Genomic DNA, 26,503 nt, shown 5'->3' on the forward strand with positions numbered 1-26,503 from the left:
GGATGCATTTTGACCAAAAAAAAACTATGTAATATTAACCCTGCTGTTGTCTTCGGTCTGGGGAGACCTATTTTGAACTTTGGTATTTTTTGGGGTGTTCAGGATGTGATTCTGAAACTTGTGGTTGATTGACTTAATTGAGGATGGGTCGGTCGGCCACGGGTTTCAGAGCCGCATCTTGAATATTTTAAAGAATATTGAAGTTCAAGGTCGGTCGTTTTTGACCGAAGACAACAGCAGGGTTAAAGGCGTTGTCTGGGACTTTTGGTATTTTTATGTACGTCAAATTCCGATAAGGGATTACATTTCTAACTAAGGAAATTCTGCAGATACACATTAAAGACATCGCTCCAAACCATCCCGGATTCAGTGGGGCTGTCTGGCTGTCTCGGCAGGTCAGGGCTTTGCTCCGACTTCCACCACTGACACTCTTCTATATGTGACATCTCTATCGCTCTGTAGCTCCTTCTCCTCGGGGGTGAGCCAGTATCTCTGCTCTAACCATACGTACATACATCAATTAAATCACTAATTCTCTTTTCTTGTGATCTGGTCTCCCTGGGAAGCAAACCCACAACCTGTATCATTGCAGGCAGTAGTTAAAGCAATGAGGCACAGCCTACACTGACATCACTGGGAGGATTTTGTATACTTAAAGCTGTATTACAGGCTCTGAGCCCACAGGCAGATTATACTGGTGCATCGAAATAAATTCGTACATAGTATTGTATTCTAGAGGTGAAGAAAATGTCAGATTTTATATGAACAATAAATAACGAAAAACAAATACGGTATTGTATTTGTTCGGACTATAAGACACTTTTTGCCTCCAAAAATTTGTAGGAAAATGGAGGGTACGTCTTCTAGTCCGGATGTACCTTTTGTGGATGGGGAGGTGGGGCAGCAACGCATGAGCGGTTAACAAAGGGCAGGAGCCAGCTGCTGTGGCTAACCCCTGTGCCCGCTGTTAACCCATTCATGACCGAAAGGAATTTTAGTTTTTTTTGCTCCTCTTCTTCCCAGAGCCATAACTTTTTTTTTTTATTTTTCAGTCAAAATGGCCATGGTGAGGGCTTTTTTTTGGGGGGGAGGGGAGGAACAAGTTGTACTTTGAACGACTCCATTGGTTTTAACATATCGTGTACTGGAAAATGGGGAAAAAAATTCCAAGTGCAGTGAAATTGCGAAAAAGTGAAATTTTTTGCATTGCTTTTTAACTATGCTCACTAAATGCTAAAACTGACCTGCCATTATGATTCTCCAGGTCATTACAAGTTCATAGACACCAAACATGTCTAGGTTCTTTTTTATCGAAGTGGGAAAAAAAATTCCAAACTTTGTTTAAAAAAAAAAAAAAAAAAAAAAATGCACCATTTCCGATATCCATAGTGTCTCCATGTTTCATGATTTTAGGTGAAAGCTTATCTTTTTGCATGCCAAGCTGACGTTTTTCATGATACCATATTGGTGCAGATACAATCTTTTGATCGCCCGCTATTGCATTGGATTGCAATGTTGCGGCAACCAAAAAATGTAATTCTGGTGTTTTGACTTTTTTTTTTCTCGTTATGCCGTTTAGCAATCTGGTTGATTCTTTTTTTTTTATATTGAAAGATTGGGCGATTCTGATCACGGCGATACCAAATAGATGTATATTTGATTTTTTTTTTTTTTTCTGAAAGGGGGTTGATTTGAATTTGTATTATTATATATTTTTTATTTTAAAACTTTTTTTTTTTTTTTTTACTTTTGGCATGCTTCCATAGTCTCCATTGGAGGCTAGAAGCTGCAATAACCCGATCACATCTACTACATGATGGCGATGATCAGATTGCCTGTATGTAGCAGAATTGCTGACTTGCTATGAGCGCCGACCATCGGGCAATTCGGCAGTGACAACCATAAAGGTCTGTTGGAGACCTCTGATTGTCATGCCAACCCATCAGCGCCCCGCGGTCATGTGACACTGGTGCCAATGGGCAGGATTACCGGCGCGCATAATGCATAACACAGTGCGGGGCGGGGATTCCAAAGGTGGCTGGCCGCAATGCCCGCGCAGGCGCAGTCTGAAAGCCTGGCTGGGACATCAGACGGCCAGAGCTTACTGCGTCTGCACAGCACAGCAGTACACTGCGCAGGTTTTGAAACGTACACAGCGCTGAGGGGGCGGCGCCGAAAGCGCCGGAAGAGTTGAGTGACGGCAGAGGAGCGGTTAGAGCTGGGGAGAGAGGACCCGCCTCCCTGGCTAGAGACAGGGATTGTGGCTAAGTATAAAAATGCCTTATTTGGGGTATACTTGAACCTAAAACTAAAAGAGCCACCTTGTCAGAATGCAGCATTACTGCTGCACAAGGTGGCTCTTTTAGTTTATAACGGCTGGGGGGGGGGTGTGACAGTGGCCCTTTAATAACATACCTATCCATTATTAATCCAATAGTAATAAAGGGTTAAATAAACACACACACTATGAATAAAGTGTTTTAATGAAATAAATACACATGGGGTTTTAATAGCTTTATTGTACTTTCAATCCAACTGACGACCCTCGATCTTCTGAAAAAAATGTAAAAATTAAAAAATCCAATATCCCATACCTGTCCGCCATACAGTCATATCCCACAATGTAAATCCATCTGAAGGGGTTAAATAATTTTACAACCAGGTGCCTGGTAATGCAGCTGCCCCTGGCTTTAAAAACTGGGGATTGAATGGAATGCAGCTTCGGTGACTTGCGGTGCTGCGCCCCCTGGTGGCATAAACTCATATGAACTCTAGCATGGAATTTTTCTGAATATTTTCTCATGCTAGAAAATATCATACGGATGCCATACGGAGGTTTACATGCGCAAAATACTCAGCCACACCTTGCCAACGTATGACATACGAATCACTGTTCAGGGAACAATTTCTGCGTATTTGGTCAATAAAAAACGGACCGTATTTATATACATTGTGTGTGACTCCAGCCTTAATGTGGCTGCAGACTTGAGTCCTCCCATCACGCGCACTGAGTGCTGTCAGGATTCTCCAGTGTCGGGAGCAGCGGTCAAATGACCGCAAGTAATGGGACATGCATACTTCCAGCCACATTCTGACTAGATATGTCCGGCCTAGCTCCATACACTGGCATTGGGTGAGGTCGCACATGTCTAGTCGGCCTGTGACCACATGTATGCAAATCACATACACATCTGCAGTCACATAGTGCGACTGCATACTTGTATCCTATGGCTGGGCAACCCCTTTAAGTACAGATGGAGAGCAGAAAGCAATGAGGCAAGTACAGACAGCACATTTTTCTCTTCTTTTTTTTTTAATCCAGTGTGTGTTTTTCTTTTTTTTTTTTTTCCTTTATGTAACTGGCAATGAGTTAAATTTGAAGAGGTCTCTGTCAGTCCTTTCCGGTGAGAAATACAAATTCCTATGACTGTCTGATGATGATTATTTCTTTGTATATTAGTTTCCTTTAGTCGGCTGCAAATCAAGACGGTCTCCTGCAACGAAATGACACCGCTACCAGCTGTGTTCCTCCGGGCATTAACCTGTGGAGCACATTTATACCGTGGTTGTTGGTGACCTCTGTCCTGGGAGCAGTTCATTATACTCAATAAATTTGTATTAATGAATTCATGTTTCAATTTGTCTTATTAAAATAGTGCTGCTTTGTGTGCACCGTATTGTGACGTAGAATTTTATTTTAATCTATATTCCTTTTTACAATGTATCGTAATGGGATGTTTTTTGATTCTACTCACTTCCTCAATAATATGCTGTAGTTTATGCAATTGTTACCACTGCAGTTAATGACTGTCTGCAGTGGTCACATGCTGCCTTTACAAAGGGGACATCAGGCACCATTATGGAGGAGCAGCTTTGGATCAGTAATGGTACATGAAGAACATGTGTATATGTACTGTATGTAGGTATCTATTGTGACAAAGTCACTGGTAAAGTTTTGGAGGGGAGATATGTTTTACTCCTCTTAATGGCATCAGTGATGTGACACCCAGAGATTTTCCTTCAGCACACTTATAAGTGCTGTGAGGGGTTAACATATAATTTACATAATGGGCTGGATTTCTGTAAACCACCACAGAGCGGGTGGGAGGTTGTCCACCTTATCTCTACCTCAGGGAGTAATCTTGGGGTTAAATAGCTGGTCTCCAGAGGCAGTCTGGGTTCAGTAGGGCTGGAGAGAGGATCTCCAGCGGTTTGTATCCTGAGGAGGATAGACTGATCATGTACTATCCCTGGGTTGCTCCAGAATGGCAGCTCCCCACAAATGTATGGACTGTGTTACAGCATTTTCTTGTATTGCCCCATGGGCTTTATTTGCTTTTCCCTTCATGTTGGTTCACGCCCTCTATATAATAAACCAACAGAAGATTTACAGACAGCGGTCCTGTTATGAACCTCCATGTACCACTGCACAAGCTGAACCACCACAACAGTATGTGTGTGAGTATGTTCAGTATGTGTGTGTAGAATATATATGGTGTGTGTGTGTATATATGTATGCATATATGTATATATATATATATATGTATGTGTATATATATATATGTATGTGTGTATATATATATATATATATATATATATATATATATATATATATATATATATATATATATATATATATATATATATATATATATAATGTTAGGGCCAGTGACACAAGTTTTGTTATTTTAGCTGTTTACAAAAACATGTTCAGAAATACAATTATATATATAATATGGGCTGAAAGTGCACACTCCCAGCTGCAATATGATAGTTTCCACATCCAAATCGGAGAAAGGGTTTAGGAATCATAGCTCTGTAATGCATAGCGTCCTCTTTTTCAAGGGACCAAAAGTAATTGGACAATGGACTCTAAGGGCTGCAATTAACTCTGAAGGCGTCTCCCTCATTAACCTGTAATCAATGAAGTAGTTAAAAGGTCAGGGGTGGATTCCAGGTGTGTGGTTTTGCATTTGGAAGCTGTTGCTGTGAGCAGACAACATGCGGTCAAAGGAACTCTCAATTGAGGTGAAGCAGAACATCCTGAGGCTGAAAAAAAAGAAAAAATCCATCAGAGAGATAGCAGACATGCTTGGAGTAGCAAAATCAACAGTTGGGTACATTCTGAGAAAAAAGGAATTGACTGGTGAGCTTGGGAACTCAAAAAGGCCTGGGCGTCCACGGATGACAACAGTGGTGGATGATCGCCGCATACTTAATTTGGTGAAGAAGAACCCGTTCACAACATCAACTGAAGTCCAGAACACTCTCAGTGAAGTAGGTGTATCTGTCTCTAAGTCAACAGTAAAGAGAAAACTCCATGACAGTAAATACAAAGGGTTCACATCTAGATGCAAACCATTCATCAATACCAAAAATAGACAGGCCAGAGTTAAATTTGCAGAAAAACACCTCAAGAAGCCAGCTCAGTTCTGGAAAAGTATTCTATGGACAGATGAGACAAAGATCAACCTGTACCAGAATGATGGGAAGAAAAAAGTTTGGAGAAGAAAGGGAACGGCACATGATCCAAGGCACACCACATCCTCTGTAAAACATGGTGGAGGCAACGTGATGGCATGGGCATGCATGGCTTTCAATGGCACTGGGTCACTTGTGTTTATTGATGACATAAGAGCAGACAAGAGTAGCCGGATGAATTCTGAAGTGTACCGGGATATACTTTCAGCCCAGATTCAGCCAAATGCTGCAAAGTTGATTGGACGGCGCTTCATAGTACAGATGGACAATGACCCCAAGCATACAGCCAAAGCTACCCAGGAGTTCATGAGTGCCAAAAAGTGGAACATTCTGCAATGGCCAAGTCAATCTCCAGATCTAAACCCAATTGAGCATGCATTTCACTTGCTCAAATCCAGACTTAAGACGGAAAGACCCACAAACAAGCAAGACCTGAAGGCTGCGGCTGTAAAGGCCTGGCAAAGCATTAAGAAGGAGGAAACCCAGCGTTTGGTGATGTCCATGGGTTCTAGACTTAAGGCAGTGATTGCCTCCAAAGGATTTGCAACAAAATATTGAAAATAAAAATATTTTGTTTGGGTTATGTTTATTTGTCCAATTACTTTTGACCTCCTAAAATGTGGAGTGTTTGTAAAGAAATGTGTACAATTCCTACATTTTCTATCAGATATTTTTGTTCAACCCTTCAAATTAAACGTTACAATCTGCACTTGAATTCTGTTGTAGAGGTTTCATTTCAAATCCAATGTGGTGGCATGCAGAGCCCAACTCGCGAAAATTGTGTCACTGTCCAAATATTTCTGGCCCTAACTGTGTGTGTGTATGTGTGTGTGTGTATATATATATATATATATATTTGTCTAAGGGTCACTTCCGTCTGTCTTTCTGTCATAGATATTCATTGGTTGCGGCCTCTGTCTGTCATGGAAATCCAAGTCGCTGATTGGTCGCGGCAAAACAGCCACGACCAATCAGCGACGGGCACAGTCCGGAGGAAAATGGCCGCTCCTTACTCTCCACAGTCACTGCCCAGCGCCCGCATACTCCCCTCCAGCCACCGCTAACACAGGGTTAATGCCTGCGGTAACGGACCGCGTTATGCAGCGGGTAACGCACTCCGTTACCGCCGCTATTAACCCTGTGTGTCCCCAACTTTTTACTATTGATGCAGCCTGTGCGGCATCAATAGTAAAAAATGTAATGTTAAAAATAATAAAAAAGCAAAAAACCTGCTATACTCACCCTCCGTAGTCCGATATATATATATATATATATATATATATATATATATATATATATATATATATATATATTATATTCACACTCTGCTGCTGTGTACTTTGTCATGACTGTGTCTGACCTTGCTGAAACATGGTCTGATCATACTACATCTCCTGGGCAAGGAAAGAAAGTATAAGAAAAACAGTATAAATTCATATGTATTGTAAGAAAGGCAGGAAGTGAGGTCCTGTATGATAGATATGTGTCGACAAGGTGGCTGACCTCGGTAATGTAAAGTCTGTAGCAGTAAATTATTGGGAGGGTTAATTTGAGCGGATTTTGTGTCCAGAATTTAAGAGCAGCTGAAAGTCTAGGTGAGAGCGGCTGTTCCCATAATCCAGGCTGGGTTTTACAGGCCTAATAAACAGACATGAATTAGTATAGCGGTATGGATTGTGTTGGGACTGGAGAATGACAGACTAGTCTGCTCTGCAAATGGAGTTGTTTGTTTGGTGAATGCATTTAATATAGTGTGACCTGCTGCTGCCGGGAATCCCGAGATTGCTGAGGCTGCTACATTTTACCTTGCTTCATTATACTTAAGAAAGCACTGTTTTATGTTATTCATTTCTACTGAAGAAAAGTGGTTTTCGTTTTGGAGCTGTAAAGTTTATGATGGACAATTAATTTTATGCTGTTTTGATATAGAAACCCTGGATATTTGCATATCCAAGCAGCTACCAGAGAGGGTGAACCCCTACATGATATGAATTCATAATGTTTATGTAAAATTCCTTATTACTGTGCTTTATTGGGGGTAGGGGGGAAAGTTTCAGAATGTTTGAATCTGGTTAATGGGAACCTGTTCGTAGGATCAGCCCTCCTAAACCATCTATATTAGGTCAAAGGAAACTGAATAAAATGATAACTTGATATCCGCTATCCATTGTCTTATTCCAGAGAAGTCTAAATTTTTTTTAGTATTGTGGTTGATCGGCTCACTCGGCTGCACACGGAGGTAGACACTGGTACACTGTGACTTTAATAACTTCCTTTGGTTTATTGTAGGCAGCATAAACCAAGATGTGGTAAAGAAAATACAGCCCTCTGGGCAAAACAGGAAAACAAAGCAAAATAGTGGCAGAACAAACACAGTCCTTCTGTGAGAGGGGTTCTTCCCGTTCACGGCTGGCAGAACACACACTGTTCAGGTTCACAAGTTCATGCAACACTTTCTTGGAGTGCTCCTTCTACAGGCACATACTGAACACTGAAAGCTCTGACCTTCAGCCATTTAAGCCCAGACCTTGTGACTGATCACATGATCTTGACATCACACAGGTCCTGTCATGTGGAGATACGGTGGACCTCCTTCCACCCTCTCTATGGAGGTCCACTAAAACCAGCCCATAACATAACTCTCATATCATCCTTTCAATATGTCATGTGCTGGAGGAAACTACTCTGGTTTTACATCGCTGACGCCATCATGCGCAGTGACATGTATCTCCCCTTTATCACTTCACCAGTGACTCTGTCACAGTATGTAAATTAGCCAAGATCTATGGGCGCTGGATCTAAAGCTCTGGAGGCAGATTTTCGGGGAGATCTTTGTAAATGAAAGGGGTCGGTATCAGTGAGAAACCGGTTGTGTAATGGTGGCCCCGGAATCTCGTGCCTGCTGTTGTGAGTTCTGTTTTTGGGCTCCCTCTGGTGGTTACTGATGGTACTGGGTGACTTGTCTTTCCTGGGTTTCTGGGTTCCACCTGTTCCATCAGCATATGGGAGTTTCCTATTTAACCTGGCTTTGCTGGCATTTCCTCGCCGGTTATCAATGTATCCAGTGTGTCTTGTTACCTCTGCTCCCTGCTCCTAGAACCTTCTGGACAAGCTAAGTTTGGATTTTCCTGTTTTGTGTTTTGCTTAATTTGGTTTTTAGTCCAGCCTGCAGATATGTGATTCTCTGCTGCTGGTTGCTCTAGTGGGCTGAAATTGCTTTTCATGTACCATGAGTTGGCACATGAGTTCAAGTAATTTCAGGATGGTTTTTTGAAGGGTTTTTCGCTGACCGCGCAGTTCACTTTTGTATCCTCTGCTATCTAGCTTTAGCGGGCCTCATTTTGCTGAAACTGTTTTCATACTACGTATGTGCTTTCCTCTCATTTCACCATCATTATATGTGGGGGGCTGCTATTTGCTGTGGGGTATTTCTCTGGAGGCAAGAGAGGTCTGTGTTTCTTCTGATAGGGGAAGTTAGATCTTCGGCTGGAGCGAGACGTCTAGGATCATCGTAGGCACGTTCCCCGGCTACTTTTATTTGTGTGTTAGGTTTAGGGTCGCGGTCAGCTCAGGTTCCATCGCCCTAGAGCTTGTTTGTATCTGTGCTTGTCATTTTTGTGATCCCCTGCCATTGGGATCATGACAGCCTGCGCCCTGCAATAGCGCGATTTATACGTAACATATTCCACCCTTCTATGTGCATTGGCTTCAGCGTTCTTCTGTGCAGGCGCCGGCGAGTCACTGTTACTTCCGGTGCACGGCAAAAAGGTGCTCTCAACACTAACCTTACTTAGTGCATAGTTAGGAACCATACAGTTTCAGATGCAGAAGTCAACAGCATATGCATGGGGAGAGCCTGTTATCGCCGAACAGCGAACACACAACAGAACACTTTAACGAAAGTAGTAGTGACACGCCTGCGTAGAAGAACGCTGAAGCCTATGCCCATAGAAGGGTGGAAGAGGTACTGTATAATTGAGCTATTGCAGGGTGCAGGCGTGGGATTCCGGCCCCACCATTACACATAACAGGGCACTGTGAAGCTGATGGGAGGGGGGTGGTATGATAATAAGGTCAGGAGACAGAGATTTCTTGCAGGAACTACACGCCCAAGAGCCTGGAAGAAACCATTAGCATACAGAAATAAAAATATGATTTCTCAACACAACCCCTTATGAGGCATACAGGTAGGACTAGTTTAACATTCCAACTCCTATATTGATAGGTCATATATGACCCAGGGGGTGACTGATTCCCTATAATCCAAGTGGCTGCCGCTGTCACCTGGTAAAGATGATAAATCTAGTGAAAGCTGGTGGGGGCGGAAAAAGTTATTTTTGCAAAACTCCTTTAACAAACGACACATACATGAAAAAATAACTAGTGCAAAAACAAATGAAAAAAGTTGCATATATACAGCTGACCATAACCATAGGACCATGTTCACCCTAGGATTATTTGTCACCTATTCTAACTTAACAGTAAACTCCAATTTTTTTTTAAAGAATTTAACTTACAAAAAAAGTTTTTCATTTTTGTGTACACATTACTCTTAATGTATCTGTAAGATAGCAACAAACAAAAGAAAATCTGGAAAATATTATGAAGCTGTGCATTAAAAAAAAAAAAAAAAAATTATTTGGTAGCCCTAGAATTTTAGGGCCATTACACGAGCACATGTGCAACTCTGGCTGTAAAGTGGTTATAATTTAATTTTTCTGCACATTAACCCCTTGCACCATGTGTTTTTTTGAAGCTCTAGTCTATCAGTAGTCGATGTTTAACAGCCTGATTGCCGGTCGCCTCACAAGCCCCAGTGGCCGTGTTGTCAGATCACCTTGGTGACAATAGTCACACGCCGTAACCAACGACATAAAAGAGCAGAGGCACGGACTGTAGGCTCAGCGCTGAGGAAGTGCCTGGGGGCTGTGTACAGGAGGGCCACACAATGACGCTGTGTACACTGAGGAGGGGGTCTCATTCCGGGTGTGTCCATAGGAATGTAAGGATCTAATCATCAGAGAAATCCACATTGTAGTGAAAAAGGTAAGGATCTGAAATTATTGCTTTCCTGTAGCACTGATCTATACTATAGCAGTGTACAACATTCTCACCACAGCATCAGAACAGTTGGGCGATTTTATGCTTTTTTTTATACACTAACACTGCTCAAAAAATAAAGTGAACACTTAAACAACACAATATAACTCCAAGTAAATCAAACTTCTGTGAAATCAAACTGTCCACTTAGGAGGCAACACTGATTGACAATCAATTTCACATGCTGTTGTGCAAATGGAATAGACAACAAATGGAAATTATTGGCAATTATCAAGACACACTCATTAAGGGGGGGTTCGGCAGATGGGGACCACAGGCCACATCTCAGTACCAATGCTTTCTGGCTGACGTTTTGGTCACTTTTGAATGTTGGTTGTGCTTTCACATTCGTGGTAGCATGAGACGGACTCTACAACCCACACAAGTGGCTCAGGTAGTGCAGCTCATCCAGGATGGCACATCAATGCGAGCTGTGGCAAGAAGGTTTGCTGTGTCTGTCAGCGTAGTGTCCAGAGGCTCGAGGTGCTACAAGGAGACAGGCCAGTACACCAGGAGACATGGAGGAGGCCGTAGGAGGGCAACAACCCAACAGCAGGACCGCTACCTCAGCCTTTGTGCAAGGAGGAACAGGATGAGCATTGCCATAGCTCTGCAAAATGACCTCCAGCAGGCCACAAATGTGCATGTCTGCACAACCGTTAAAAACCGACTCCATGAGGATGGTCTGAGTGCCCGATGTTCTCAGATAGTTGTGCTCACAGCCCAACACCATGCAGGATGCTTGGCATTTGCCACAGAACACCAGGATGGCAAATTCGCCACTGGCGCCATGTGCTCTTCAGAGATGAAATCAGGTTCAGACTGAGCACATGTGACAGAGTCTGGAGACGCCGTTGAGAGCGATCTGCTGCCTGCAGCATCCTTCACCATGACCGGTTTGGCAGTGGGGTCAGTAATGGTGTGGGGTGGTATTTCTTTGGAGGGCCCCGCAGCCATCCGTGTGCTAACCAAAGGTATCCTGACTGCCATTAGGTACCAAGATGAGATCCTCAGACCCATCGTGAGATTATATGCAGGTGCAGTGGGCCCTGGCTTCCTTCTGATGCAGGACAGTGCTAGACCTCATGTGGCTGAAGTGTGTTAGCAGTTCCTTTATGATGAAGGTATTGATGCTATGGACTGGCCCGCCCATTCCCCAGACCTGAATCCAATCGAGCACATCTGGGAGACCATGTCTCATTCCATCCACCAATGCCACATTGCACCACAGACTGGCCAAGAGTTCACTGATGTTTTAAACCAGGTCTTGAAGGAGATCGATCAGGAGACATCTGCCGTCTCTTCAGGAGCATGCCAGGTGTGGTAGGGAGGTTATGCAGGCACGTGGAGGACACACACACACTATTAAGCATCATTTCCTTGTCTTGAGGCATTTCTACCGAAGTTGGGTCAGCCTGTAATTTGATTTTCCACTTTAATTTTGAATATCATTCCAAATCCAGACCTCCATGGGATATTCATTTTGATTTACATTGATCCTTTTTGTTTTATTGTTCTCAACGCATCACACTATGCAATGAATAAAGAATTGCAACTGGAATATTTCATTCAGTGACCTCTAGGATGTGATATTTTAGTGTTCCCTTTATTTTTTGAGCAGTGTATATTCATCATCTAAGCTTCTTGTCTGTGAATGCAAACCTTTATAAATCCAAGCGCTCAAAACCCTGACCGAAGCTTCCACATCTCATATCTAAGGTTTGATCTAATTATATCAGGTGTTGGCAATGTTCTGAGAGGACAAATCCGGATCTAGGACATAGACATGTAGGTAAAATGTCACAGCCTGAGAGGGGTAATTAATTTTGAGGGGCAACATGAGTGACTGTTGTGGAGGCCCAAACCAATAGGCTGAAATTAATTCTGCTCAGAATTAATATTAACATTATTATTATATACTAATATTAATTGTATAATTGATATCACTCGTAGATCATGAGACACCATACAACCCCCCTATACCCAGCATGAGCCCATATTCAGCCTTCATATATACAGTATAATCCCCACACAGCCTCCCTATATACAGTATAAACATCCCATAGCCCCTTATACAGTATGACCCCATGTCCCTATATACAGTATGAGCCCCTAATACCTTCCTTATATAGAATATGATCCCCCATATACATTATGACACCACACACCTATATAAAAAAAAAAAAAAACACACCTTGGTCCCATTCCCCCAGTGCTGCGGTCTTCACAGTGTGCACTGACAGTGTGCACTGACGCTCGGCACAGCAGACGTGATGTAGTGACATCATCGCATCTGCTGTTCTCAGTTGAACATGCTGAATGGTGGAAGAAGAGCTCAAACTGCCCACCGTCAGAATGAGGTCACTTTTCAAATAACTCATTCTACAACCGGCCATAGACAGTGCAACACAGAGGCTACAGAAGTCAACTGGTGACAAATTTTTACCCAATTGCAAAAATATATTTTTTTTTGCCTGAGTTATATGCACTTAAAGAGGTTGTCAACTATTTAAACATTGATGTACTGTCCTTAGGATAGGTCAGCAATGTTTGATCGGGGTGGTACGACACCCATAACCCCCACCAATTAGCTGTTCTAGGTGCCCGAATTACGGAGGTACTCAGTCTACTGATAGTGGCCATGAGTTAGTACTGCAGATCAATCAATAGGGTGAGGATATGAATTACCTGGTCGAGGCCACAGGATGGAGAAGCTTTGTAACTGAGCAGTCACAACAGTCATAACTGATCAGTTCCAGCAACCGGAAGTGCACCGTTTACTGATAGTGGCCGTATCAGAGTTTTGCACATCTGCCTCCTATAGGTGTCACACCTCTACCGATCAGACATTGATCACCTAAGGATACGTCATCAACGTTAAAGTAGTGGACAACCTCTTTAAGAAAGAAAGAAAAAAGAAAAATACAAACAAAAAACACGGGTGGACAACCCTTTTAAGATATTGTTTCTGTTAAGCAGAAGACCTGCTCCTTCAGTCCTCCTCAGTGAAGAAATGGTCAGCTCAAGATGACAACTCTCTCCGTGTTTCTTGATGTTCCAAGATCTGTAAAGGATAAAGATAAGCAGCAGGAAGAGGATTATCTAAAAGACAGGAACAGAAAGAAAGTTTTCCTTGGGCACAAAGGTAACTTTATAAGAAAGATTACACCTTATTGTATATACTAATTTTATTCTGAATTAATTTTATTTTTGGGAAATGAAGTCAAAGTCTCCAGTCTGAGGCTTGTAGTCACAATCTTCATGGACAAGTCTAGAACATTTTAATGGATCTACCTAAGTGGATCTGTCATGGTACTGAACTCGTCCTGTTTGAGAAAAGCATGTTAGGTTTTGCTGCATTCTTACCCAAAATGGCCCTGAAAATTTGCCTAAAGAGAGCAATCAAGGAACACACTAGACTCCCGTATCTATAAAGGAATCGCTCCCCTCACCAGTGACTTATGGGCCATCATGTGCACACTGTATCGAGTCTTCACCGTTTTTTGTTAGCTGCTACCTGCTAAATTAGTTTTGGTACCATTTAGATGTTTTTTTTATAGATATTTCTACAGATCCTTTATATAGGTTGTTTTGACTTTACATGAAAATATACTGAGAGTTTCTATGACAGTCTGCAAGAAAAAAATGACGTTCTGATTACCATAAAATATACTTAGAAAAGAGAAAAAATTCTAAATGAGGTGAGATGGAGAAAAAGAAAAAAAATCCAAATTTTGCTATTATTTTTTTTGGTTCAGTTTTTTTAGCATTCAGTGTACAGTATAAATGACCTGGAAACATGGCTCGTCAGGCCAGTACGATTCCGGCGATATCAAACTTGTATCCTGTATTTTATTACTTAATTCACTTTAAGAATTCAGAATTTTGACCTGAAAAATAACGAACAAAAATTAATGTTCCGTGACCCATAACTTTTTTATTTTTCCATCGATTGAGCCGATTGAGTGAGAGGTGAACTATACATTTTACTGATACAATTTTGGGGTAAATAAGATGTTTTGATCACTTTTTATTGATTTTTTTTGTTTGTTTTAGATGACGAGCAGGAACCGCAAAACAGCAGCTTTGGCATTTCAATTTTGTTTTTCTCTAGAGCGCTTGGCTTATGAATGAAATAATTGTACATTTTGATTATACTTTTATGCTTATTTTTTATTTTTTTTTTAATATTTTTCAGTTTTGGATGGGAATAAACTTTTGTTGTTCTGTAGTTCATTCCTTATTCTAAAAACTTCTCAATAAAAAAAAAAATCACCTAGTGTAAAACAGCAGAGGGTGCAGAGGAAACTGAAAATCAGGAAAGAGGGGGGATGCAGCTGCAGGTTCACACTCAGTTTTCACTTTCAGTAAAATGGATTTTTTTTCTTACATTAGAATAACTTAGTTTCTTTTACATTTTTCTGACCCTGTGGCCAAAATAGACAGCATAATGTGCTTCTGGTGCATCCTATAAATGTTAATCCATATGTTATTGGGGTATGACCAACGTTTTCCCCATACAGGTATCAGTGGGCTCCACAAGCTGTGTCCACGGAAGACCATGCTTATTTGATCTATGAGAGCAATACGTTCTATTAAAAGGATATTCTCTATTTATTTTTTGAGCAGTTCAGAGATGTGCAGTCTCCTTACTTTCTGGTTTTTGGGGGGCAGACACTACTCCTTGAGTGATACTTCTGGGTGGGGGGTAGGAAAGTTGTAGTATTAGTAGTACTGCTAAGCTCAGAACAAGTTCTGTTGTAAGACATTCAGTTGTCACTGGTTTGTTCTGGAGTGTACACTATCATTATTTTACATATAGAGAAAATAGGGCATTTGAACAAGCACACATCTGGGGAAAAGTGAGAGCCATAATTAAGAGAACTACTCTTAAAGCCACAAGACTTGTGATTTTGCAAGATTTATACCAGCAGCTTGTCAGGAGCTGAGAGAGAGAGAGGGCAATGTAGGTGAACAGATAACTGATGCATATGGAACGCCCGCCAGGGCTGTGGGGCACTCGGTACCGGGTCCGGTACTTAAAGGGATGACTTACAGTGGCGGCGACCCAGTCCATGGCCCTGGGCACCCATGTAAAAGGGAAATGTCTTTAAAGGGGTTTGAATAAAGTTTGTGTTTGTGATGCCACCTGTGGTATTCGGTCAGTGGGGACCGACACTGCTTAAAGGGGTCCTCTGGGGTGATGTTGTGGCAGCAGGGATGGTATAACTTCCCACAGGTGAAATTGGGTCCCCAGGGCTCCCGGTGTGTAGAAGGAGATGGTGGGTAGTGTAGAAAGAAACGGAGGACTCAGGGTTGCAGTCTTTTTATCTGGTTTACTGAAGACTTCAGGCAGCCATAGTCCAGGGTACCAGATCACAGGTAGGAAGCGAGTTCAGAGTCCCCTTTACCAGGCAGAGTTAGAAGCCTTCCTAGCAGCGCTGATGTGAAGTCCCTTGCTGCCTGTGGCTTCTGTCAAGGTCCTCACTGTTCTCTCTGTCCTCCTTAAAGGTGGGACACTAACACGTATGACAGGTGGCTCGAGCCTGTTTACAGGGTCTCTATGATGACCCGGGCTCTATGTGCCACTGTGTCTCCAGGTGTTGGGGCAGACAGGTGACGTGTAGTCCAGCTCTCCTGCCGATTTCTGCTGTGAGTCTTGGTGTTCCTCACAACCTCGGTCTTCCGGCTACCGGTGTCTGCGCTCTGCAGTGAGGTAGCTCAGTCGCAGCTTTTCTCCCCAGTTGTCACTTTCCTGTGCTTCGCTCTCCTACATGCTCACTACAATGCATTCTTCTTTCCGTATTATCTCTATCCAGGAGTTGCAGCACCCTAATGGCTGCACGGTGGCTCACATTCCTCTCTGCCTCAGAATGTTCCAGTCTGCTGTCTGGCACTCACTGACTGACTCTACCTCCAGACCAGAATATATATAGGGGAGCCACCCATAAGTTGGATCAGAGCTCCCCCTTCTGGCCTGGAGTGTGAACATGTTGTATGCTTGTGTTTACCTGATAAAGAAGATCCTCCCTCGCTTCCAAGCGTGACATCACTCTCCCCATGTCGAAAGCAATGCCACTGTGACAACAAGGACCCTGGGGTGTCACATATACAAATTAATAGACTGGAAAGAAATGACTGGGATGTTAAGAGTTAACCCATTTGATGGCATGTAGATACTGTGCACTCACACTCTAGGGACAGGTTCTGGTGGCCAAGCTCAATGGAGACCAACTGAGGGCTGCCACAAGGAAATTCAGGGCCCCATACTAGAAAAATTTTCAGGCACCCTTGAGATGTCACTCAGGCTCCACCCTTCAAACCTTCCACAGTCTCGTCTCGCACTCTTGGAAAAACTCCACTTCTGTACCATGTCCTCATCAAACACACACCAGCCATTCCATTCATTTCAGGGGCCAATAGTTCTCAAGATCAGTGGGAGTTCTACTTCTGGGAACCCCTACTGATCACAACAAATGGGCCCCCATAAATCTCATTCCCACCTGAAATGAGTGGAGCAGCTGATTGGGCATGTGTGCAACCGCTCGAATGTAAAGGCTAGCTTACACGGTAGATTTCCAAGCAGAATTGTGGTGCAGACAGGTTCTTTCTCTGCACGGCTACAGCTAAAACCTGCCATCCTGCAATCCCCATGGCTGTCTCCCATAAAGATGAATGGAAGGCATGAAGGAAGCGGTTACCGTGGATTTTCAGCAGAATGTCAGCTTGGAGATCCGCCATGTGAACTGGTCCTAATAATTATGCCATATGTTGTGTATTGGGGGATAAGCATTAGGTTACTATAATATCCCCTTTTAAGATAGGCAACTGTACCTTATTGCCAGCAGACAGGCAGACCTGTAGCAGTCAGTAGAATTGAACTTGATAGTACTTATTAGTTTGTAGGCAGGCAGCAGAGACGACCTCCAACTTTACACTGCACGAGCAGGGAGTGGGGCACACGAAGAGTAGCAGGTGAGTGGGCCTGTGGGTGGGTGAATGAGAAGTCAGATAGGGGAAATGAAGGTCAGATGGGCGGGTGGGTGCATGCGCGTGCATCTCATCACTTTCGGTTTTGGGCCCTCAACTCCTGCATATAATGTGCCGCAATGGCACGGGGCACCCCGGCAGCTTCTGAACAGAGGGCGGGCCAGCTGCGTCACTAATGTCAGACGCGACCAATCCTCTCTGCTGTGGCCATACAAATTTAGCAGCTGTGGCTGTGAGTGACTAGGGTTTAATAAAGCAAAGTAATGTAATTAGCCCCGCGTGCCACGCAGCCTACCAGGCCTTTTATACAGTGGCTCGGCTGTGCTGCCTCGGTGCAGGCTGCACAGAGTGTCTCACCCAGTCCGGGCGGGGTTCTTTGCTTTTACTTACTGGGCCCCATACACCAGTAACGCCCTGATTGTGGCCCTGACCAGCTGTACACTATTAAACATAAAAGCTCTCATTTCAGGAGAATAACAGCAGATAGAAAAAGCAAGATCATTGTATTGCAAACTTTTCAATTTCATGCTAACCAAAGTAAGCCATCTTGAGAATACCCCTTTAAAAGAAAAAATCATCTCAGTCTGTCCCCATAATTCATGTTTCAGCACACAACATCTCAGACTTCACAGGACATGTGTACATATGGAATATTGCTGTAGACAATGCTAGATCATGCAGAGTAACCAACAATATAACAGATACTGGATAGTATCATTTTGTATATGGGTAGCCTATACAGTGGCATGTGTTGAATGAATTCTGACCAGATCCCAAGTCAATTTTACCACTAGTAAAATCAGAAAAATCACCAATATCTAGTCCTTATTAGGAGGTCTTCTAAGACTAAACCTTGGTGATTCTTAAGGGTGATGAATCACTGATATCTTCTTTTGTTCTGTTACTGAAAGTAAGAGTAATCCTCTTCTTTTTTTTTAATAGTCCTCCTATCTGAGGATGGTCAGCCATGGGTCCCACTGCCAGTGAAAAAAGTTTATCTTCAGATAGTCAATGACCCAACAAGGAATTATGAGCATCTGCCAGTGTCCGGAGCACCAGAGTTTATTCGGGGAGCTACAGAGTTTGCTCTTGGGAAGGATAACAATGCTATCCTACAGAATAGGGTAAGTACAATTTTTAATTACCCTTCCACATCCATATTTTTCTCAGTTTTTGTGGCTGATTGTTTATCGGACAGCTATCTCCCCCAAACACAGGTAGGCTCGGCCAAGTGTTCCTGTGTTCTTCACATACACCGGAGGAAGAAACCAGTATGCCATCGAAATGTGTAATGTTTTTTTAAATATTTGATATAATAAATCTATCCGTTACCACTTATACAAAGTTTATCCCCTTACTACCTTCTGACCGTAGTACCACAACATTAGTTCCAGCAACAGTGCCTACCAGCAGATCCTTTGTGTGTTTTTATGCATTTTCCTTGGATCAGATCCTGGTTCTTTACAGATCTGCTCGCAGCAGCTACTGTAGATTCACATATGCACTTCAATTTGTTGTATGCTCAGTGCAACATATTCATGTGGGCTATTTACTTTCTCACCTTCTCCAAGTCTATCCAGGTGATGTCCTATGGGTGCGGGCGATTCTTTTATCTTTTTTGCTCCCATGTTCTCCAAGAAAGCCCCTGCCAAAATTCTTTTAGCAGTGTCTGATCTTCCAGAGCACCAAAGGATGTTTTTTTGGAAATCCTCCTCTTCCCCAACATTAATTTATTGGCCGCATTCATATTAGACTATCAACTTTTAATTTACGCCTTCGATAAATTCCTTTGAAAATAGATTAGAAAACTAAGGGGAGTAATATTTCATCTTTATATTATTTCTAAAATTCACCATATACCACATTGCTTTGTGTTTGCAAACCATGGCAAGAAAAAAAAGTTGTGTGATGGCCACTGATGTTTTTTTTTTTCGTGATCAGGCATGTGGTGTGCAAACACCAGGAACCACCGGAGCTTTCAGAATAGGAGCAGAATTCCTCCATCGTTGGTATAATATCAGTCAGAAAACTTCAGTCTGTATTGCTCTACTTGCTCATGGTATGTCCTTCTTTTATGCGTGAAAGATACAAGATCCACCAAGAACTTTCCTCAAACCTATCAAGGAATGAACTATCTCTTATGTCTCTCGCTAACTTTCTTGGGGATTAACTTTTGCTACAAAAATGGTCATGTTATGCTTCGTCCCACATGTGCTCATGTCCAATTTTTTCCTCAGACCGAGCAGCCAGCGGAAATAATTGGAGACATGTCCGATTTTGATCCTAGTGTCAGGTCAAGATTGGCAATGCAAGTCTATGGGTCCTTGAAGCAGATCAGACTCCATTCCGATGACATCCAAGTGTAGTCATATTTTCACGGACTGATAGGGTAGAGAAGATGGCAAACTTTTTTCTCTAACCTCCCAACAAAAACTGATGATCAGAATAATCAAATCGTTTTTCTCGGATGGAGAGAAATACAGTTGTGTGACCCTACCTTTTCAAAGATAATGTGAAGTTTAATACATCTTAAAGTTGCATTCTAAGGCCACGTTCAAACATTCAGCATTTGGTCAGTATTTTACCTCAGTATTTTACCTCAGTATTTTACCTCAGTATTTGTGAGCCAAAACCAGGAGTGGTTGATAAATCCAGAAGTGGTGACGTGTTTCTATTATACTTTTCCTCTAATTGTTCCACTCCTGGTTTTGGCTTACAAATACTGAGGTAAAATACTGACCAAATACTGAACGTGGGCTAGAATAATAGCACTTTTTGACCAGATAGTTCGAAATATCAAGATAGGGTCATTGGCATCTACGGTAGTAGCTGGATCTCTAAGCTTAGGAAGACAATTTTGACAAGGTTTTCCAAGATGACTAAAACATGGCTGATTTATTTTAGCTTTTAATTTTTATATTTACAAGAACAGCGCCACAGCTCTTTACAGTTTGGATGTGTTATTGCAGCTATGCTCCTTGATAAATACAAGTAATCAGAAAAGATCCATAATTAATAAAACCCCACCACCAGTCTCCCTATACAGACCCACCCTAAAAAACAGACCCTAATTACAGAACTGAGACCCACTAAACATACACAATACTGGAATCAAACCCATAAATAAAGAAACTGTCCTAAGATGACCAGATGCTCTAAACAAACACAGACCCAAGACCAAATCTGCAGATGTGTATTTTGACGTTGCAGCTTTTAGCAGGATGTTACGTGTAAAAATGAACAGCATTAACAAAATTGCACAAAACAATGCAATTAAACATTTCCCTATATTTATCTTGAAAAAGAAAACCACACAGTAGTTTGTATAAACACCCAAACAATGCTGAAAAATATTAGCATTTCTCTTCCACAAATAAGGATTCCAAAAATCTCGCTGGGAAAAAAATAAAAAGTTAGGTGAGGGCTTATTTTTTGTGCGCTGAGCTGACATTTTTTATTTATATCATTTTGGGGTAGCTACGAATTGTTGATCGCCTGCTATTGCATTTTGTTGCAGTGCCCCAAAAAAACTGGCATTTTGATTTTTTTTATTGTTATACAGTTTACCAATTGGATTAATCGTTTTTATATTTTGATAGATTGGGGTTTTATATATATATATATATATATATATATATATATATATATATATATATATATATATATTGTGATGCAGTGACCCCTGTAACAGGTAGGGGGCGCTGCATGGTCTCCCCAGTATGCACACAGAGGTGTATTGAGGCCGTGAGAGTGCATGGCAGTTGCATGCATGGATGTGATTATGTGACAAAGTCCGGCATTGTGGTGAATGGCCGATATGTGTCGCAGAGGGAGTCTGCGTAGTAAGTCTTATGCAATGTTGTTGTTCTGGGACCTGTAGTCCCTCAAGAGTGTATATGTATGGTGTAGCTGTAAGGGAGTCTTATTAGGCTAGTTGTGTGAGATGGGCGGGACAAACTAGCCACGCATCCACACTCCCACCCAGGGGAGTGGTTAAGGTTATATAATGTGACTAGGGTGTGGGTCAAATGTTCCTGTGTGGTTCCAGTGGAAGGTCCTGGAGAGCCTGTGTGTTGGGAGGTCCTGGGAGTAGGACCAGATCCCTGAATAGCACACTGAACCACCTGTGTTGGATTTCCTGGGAGTAGGAGTCCTGAATAGCACATGGTGGGGCTTTGGTCCTGGTGAGCCTGGTGTGTTGGATTTCCTCGGAGTAGGAGTCCTGAAGAGCACATGGTGGGGCTTTGGACTTGCTGGTGGCCTGGGGTGTTGGACGAGGTCCTGAATAGCACCTGGACAGGTCACATGTGCAGTTCATGTGGGAAAGCTACTGTCCTTCAGTGGGTCTGGACTGACTAAGATATGCCGCCCAGGCAAGTTGGTGATCCCTGTGAGGCAGCTTTCCCGGAGGAGTGGACTGACAAGGAGTCAGCAGGTGGAGCAGGAGCTCCCGTCAGGTACCTTTTAAAGACTGTTGGTGCTTGTAATGTTCTATGAACTGTGTGGTCTCCCACGGTGACTGAACGGAGTGAGGTTCAGCGTGTTTAGAGACCGCGACCCAGTGTCATATGCTCTGTATGGGACTTGGGACATTGGTGAACTGTACGGCGTATGGACACCCATGATAACTGGACGAAGTGAGAGGTCCAGCATGTTTAGTGTCCGTGAGTCAAAGCCGTATATGAAGTGTACAATATAAACCTGCAAGTTAATTTCACCAGTTGGTGCCTATTGTGTTCTATGGAATGCATAATATAGACTGTGCATAACCCGGTTTATGACCTTTAATAAACCGCATGGACTGTTTTGTGTTCAAAAATTGTGCCCGACTACATTAATCCCGTGCCAAGCGAGTGTCCTCCAATACACTTAGTGAGAGCAATCTTACAATATATATATATATATATATATATATATACAGTGGGGCAAAAAAGTATTTAGTCAGTCAGCAATAGTGCAAGTTCTACCACTTAAAAAGATGGGAGGCGTCTGTAATTTACATCATAGGTAGACCTCAACTATGGGAGACAAACTGAGAAAAAAAAATCCAGAAAATCACATTGTCTGTTTTTTAACATTTTATTTGCATATTATGGTGGAAAATAAGTATTTGGTCAGAAACAAACAATCAAGATTTCAGGCTCTCACAGACCTGTAACTTCTTCATTAAGAGTCTCCTCTTTCCTCCACTCATTACCTGTAGTAATGGCACCTGTTTAAACTTGTTATCAGTATAAAAAGACACCTGTGCACACCCTCAAACAGTCTGACTCCAAACTCCACTATGGTGAAGACCAAAGAGCTGTCAAAGGACACCAGAAACAAAATTGTAGCCCTGCACCAGGCTGGGAAGACTGAATCTGCAATAGCCAACCAGCTTGGAGTGAAAAAATCAACAGTGGGAGCAATAATTAGAAAATGGAAGACATACAAGACCACTGATAATCTCCCTCGATCTGGGGCTCCACGCAAAATGCCACCCCGTGGGGTCAGAATGATCACAAGAACGGTGAGCAAAAATCCCAGAACCACGCGGGGGGACCTAGTGAATGAACTGCAGAGAGCTGGGACCAATGTAACAAGGTCTACCATAAGTAACACACTACGCCACCATGGACTCAGATCCTGCAGTGCCAGACGTGTCCCACTGCTTAAGCCAGTACATGTCCGGGCCCGTCTGAAGTTTGCTAGAGAGCATTTGGATGATCCAGAGGAGTTTTGGGAGAATGTCCTATGGTCTGATGAAACCAAACTGGAACTGTTTGGTAGAAACACAACTTGTCGTGTTTGGAGGAAAAAGAATACCGAGTTGCATCCATCAAACACCATACCTACTGTAAAGCATGGTGGTGGAAACATCATGCTTTGGGGCTGTTTCTCTGCAAAGGGGCCAGGACGACTGATCCCGGTACATGAAAGAATGAATGGGGCCATGTATCGTGAGATTTTGAGTGCAAACCTCCTTCCATCAGCAAGGGCATTGAAGATGAAACGTGGCTGGGTCTTTCAACATGACAATGATCCAAATCACACCGCCAGGGCAACGAAGGAGTGGCTTCGTAAGAAGCATTTCAAGGTCCTGGAGTGGCCTAGCCAGTCTCCAGATCTCAACCCTATAGAAAACCTTTGGAGGGAGTTGAAAGTCTGTGTTGCCAAGCGAAAAGCCAAAAACATCACTGCTCTAGAGGAGATCTGCATGGAGGAATGGGCCAACATACCAACAACAGTGTGTGGCAACCTTGTGAAGACTTACAGAAAACGTTTGACCTCTGTCATTGCCAACAAAGGATATATTACAAAGTATTGAGATGAAATTTTGTTTCTGACCAAATACTTATTTTCTACCATAATATGCAAATAAAATGTTAAAAAAACAGACAATGTGATTTTCTGGATTTTTTTTTCTCAGTTTGTCTACCATAGTTGAGGTCTACCTATGATGTAAATTACAGACGCCTCTCATCTTTATAAGTGGTGGAACTTGCACTATTGCTGACTGACTAAATACTTTTTTGCCCCACTGTATATATATATATATATATATATATATATATATATACGCATCAGCTGCCATGTGCCTGAAAAGATGCAGGCTCAGCACTGCAGCCCACATCAAAGAGGGATACACGACCTATGATGTGCCTATACGTCATAGGTCTTGAAATGCTTAAATTTGCCTTTGGCTTTTTTTTTTTTTTTGCTACTCTTCTGTCCAAAAGGTCAGCAAAAATGTCACATCTGAGCAAAAAAATTACAACATTACATAAAATTTCTCCTGGAGAGTGCTGGTGAATGGAGAGTGGTGGGGGGATCGACTGTTGTACGTTTGCACAAAAACGTTGCCACTTTTTAAAAAGTCGCATTTGATAGATCAGATGAAAAGATCTGTAAAGCCTCAAATACCACTCATAATGATGAACTGAAAAAAAAAAACAGGTAAAAACGTAAAATAGACTTTAAAAATGGAGCAAAATAAAAGCGGAATAAAAATGAATTTAAAACAGGCAAAATACACCAAAAACGCTACGTAAGAAAGCGCAATGAATCAGGCCCTACATTTGCGTTTGGACTGACATGAATACTCTTTGATGATGGCAGTGGAGTGACGGGATTGTAGTACTCGGAAGTTCACTATCTATTCCCATGCAGTTTCTCACGATAAATATGATAAAAGAGATCGTCTCCGAGGACCCATTTCGGCTCCTGTCACTGGATTGCTGTCATCATTGCCATTGTCTCAGCTCTTGTCCTAGGATGTAACCTAGGAAATCCTATTGCAAAGAGAAAAATTTTTCTGTATGGACATAAATACAGTAGTACAAGGAAAAACATTGTCCATGATCGGGCAAAATTACACAAGTACAGGTGGAGGGCTTAAAATGGGTAGCTTTTTATCTTTAATTTAATGTACTGGGGGCACGATGACCCCCCCTTAGTAACATATAAGTATTACAGGGTCCCCTCCCACTTTTTAATGTTGCCTTCCTCACAGACCACAGGGGGGTTTTGTCCATAAAATGGCCACTTATGGAGGAGCATGTGACCAGTCCATCAGCCTCTTCCAATCGTAAAACACCTAACGTAGGATGTTGGTAACATAGTAACATAGTAACATAGTTAGTAAGGCCGAAAAAAGACATTTGTCCATCCAGTTCAGCCTATATTCCATCATAATAAATACCCAGATCTACGTCCTTCTACAGAACCTAATTGTATGATACAATATTGTTCTGCTCCAGGAAGACATCCAGGCCTCTCTTGAACCCCTCGACTGAGTTCGCCATCACCACCTCCTCAGGCAAGCAATTCCAGATTCTCACTGCCCTAACAGTAAAGAATCCTCTTCTATGTTGGTGGAAAAACCTTCTCTCCTCCAGATGCAAAGAATGCCCCCTTGTGCCCGTCACCTTCCTTGGTATAAACAGATCCTCAGCGAGATATTTGTATTGTCCCCTTATATACTTATACATGGTTATTAGATCGCCCCTCAGTCGTCTTTTTTCTAGACTAAATAATCCTAATTTCGCTAATCTATCTGGGTATTGTAGTTCTCCCATCCCCTTTATTAATTTTGTTGCCCTCCTTTGTACTCTCTCTAGTTCCATTATATCCTTCCTGAGCACCGGTGCCCAAAACTGGACACAGTACTCCATGTGCGGTCTAACTAGGGATTTGTACAGAGGCAGTATAATGCTCTCATCATGTGTATCCAGACCTCTTTTAATGCACCCCATGATCCTGTTTGCCTTGGCAGCTGCTGCCTGGCACTGGCTGCTCCAGGTAGGCAGGTCTGGTCACATGCTTCTCCATCAGTGGCCATTTTGTGGACAGAATAGCTTGCAGTTTGTGAAGAAAAGGTAGCAGATGTGTCTGCCAACTATCTAGTGGGTTCTAAGGGGTGACATCTTTCCTTCTGGAGAGTGGCATGCCAGTGTAAGGAGACTTATAGGCCATACAATGCTCCTGATGGAAAATTTGAATATGCAAATTGTCTCTTCAGAGAAGAAGAGGACTAAAACTCTAGTGCCACCTACTGGAAGTAGCAATCTCAGAAATCAATATCGAGCCTTGCAACATGACTTAGGCTAGGGTCACATTGCGTTATGTGACCGCGTTTAACGGACTACGTTACACGGCGGCATAACGCAGTGTAACGTAGTCCGTTAATGCCGCCATAGCCTGTAATGGCGAACGCATCGCTAGCGCACGCCTACATTGGGCCTGCGCTAGCGATGTGCCGTCATTTGAGTGACGGACCGCGAACGCTACAAGCAGCATTCGTGGTCCGTTCCTCGCTAGCGCAGATCGGGGATCTGCACTAGCGGGATCGGCTAACGCAATCCCTTTTGGGACATTGCGTTAGCGCAGTCTGTAGTGCTATGCCCTAATGCAATGTGACCCTAGCCTTAGGGTAAAAGCCAAGCCAGATACT

At 42.6% G+C, this 26,503-nt stretch overlaps 1 protein-coding gene across 1 annotated transcript in view; it reads left to right on the forward strand.

The window, feature by feature from the left end:
• Positions 1 to 10,383: 10,383 nt before the first annotated feature.
• LOC138677120 (aspartate aminotransferase, cytoplasmic-like) overlaps positions 10,384 to 26,503 on the forward strand; it is a 39,281-nt gene continuing 23,161 nt past the window's right edge. Inside the window, exons 1-4 of the mRNA XM_069767012.1 lie at positions 10,384 to 10,527; positions 13,561 to 13,726; positions 18,514 to 18,695; positions 19,513 to 19,630. Of these exons, the coding sequence (XP_069623113.1) occupies positions 13,609 to 13,726; positions 18,514 to 18,695; positions 19,513 to 19,630 (418 nt within the window). The 5' untranslated portion in view covers positions 10,384 to 10,527; positions 13,561 to 13,608. The remainder of the gene's footprint in view (positions 10,528 to 13,560; positions 13,727 to 18,513; positions 18,696 to 19,512; positions 19,631 to 26,503) is intronic.

Source organism: Ranitomeya imitator, chromosome 4 (genome assembly GCF_032444005.1).
Source record: "Ranitomeya imitator isolate aRanImi1 chromosome 4, aRanImi1.pri, whole genome shotgun sequence".
Lineage (NCBI taxonomy): Eukaryota > Metazoa > Chordata > Amphibia > Anura > Dendrobatidae > Ranitomeya > Ranitomeya imitator.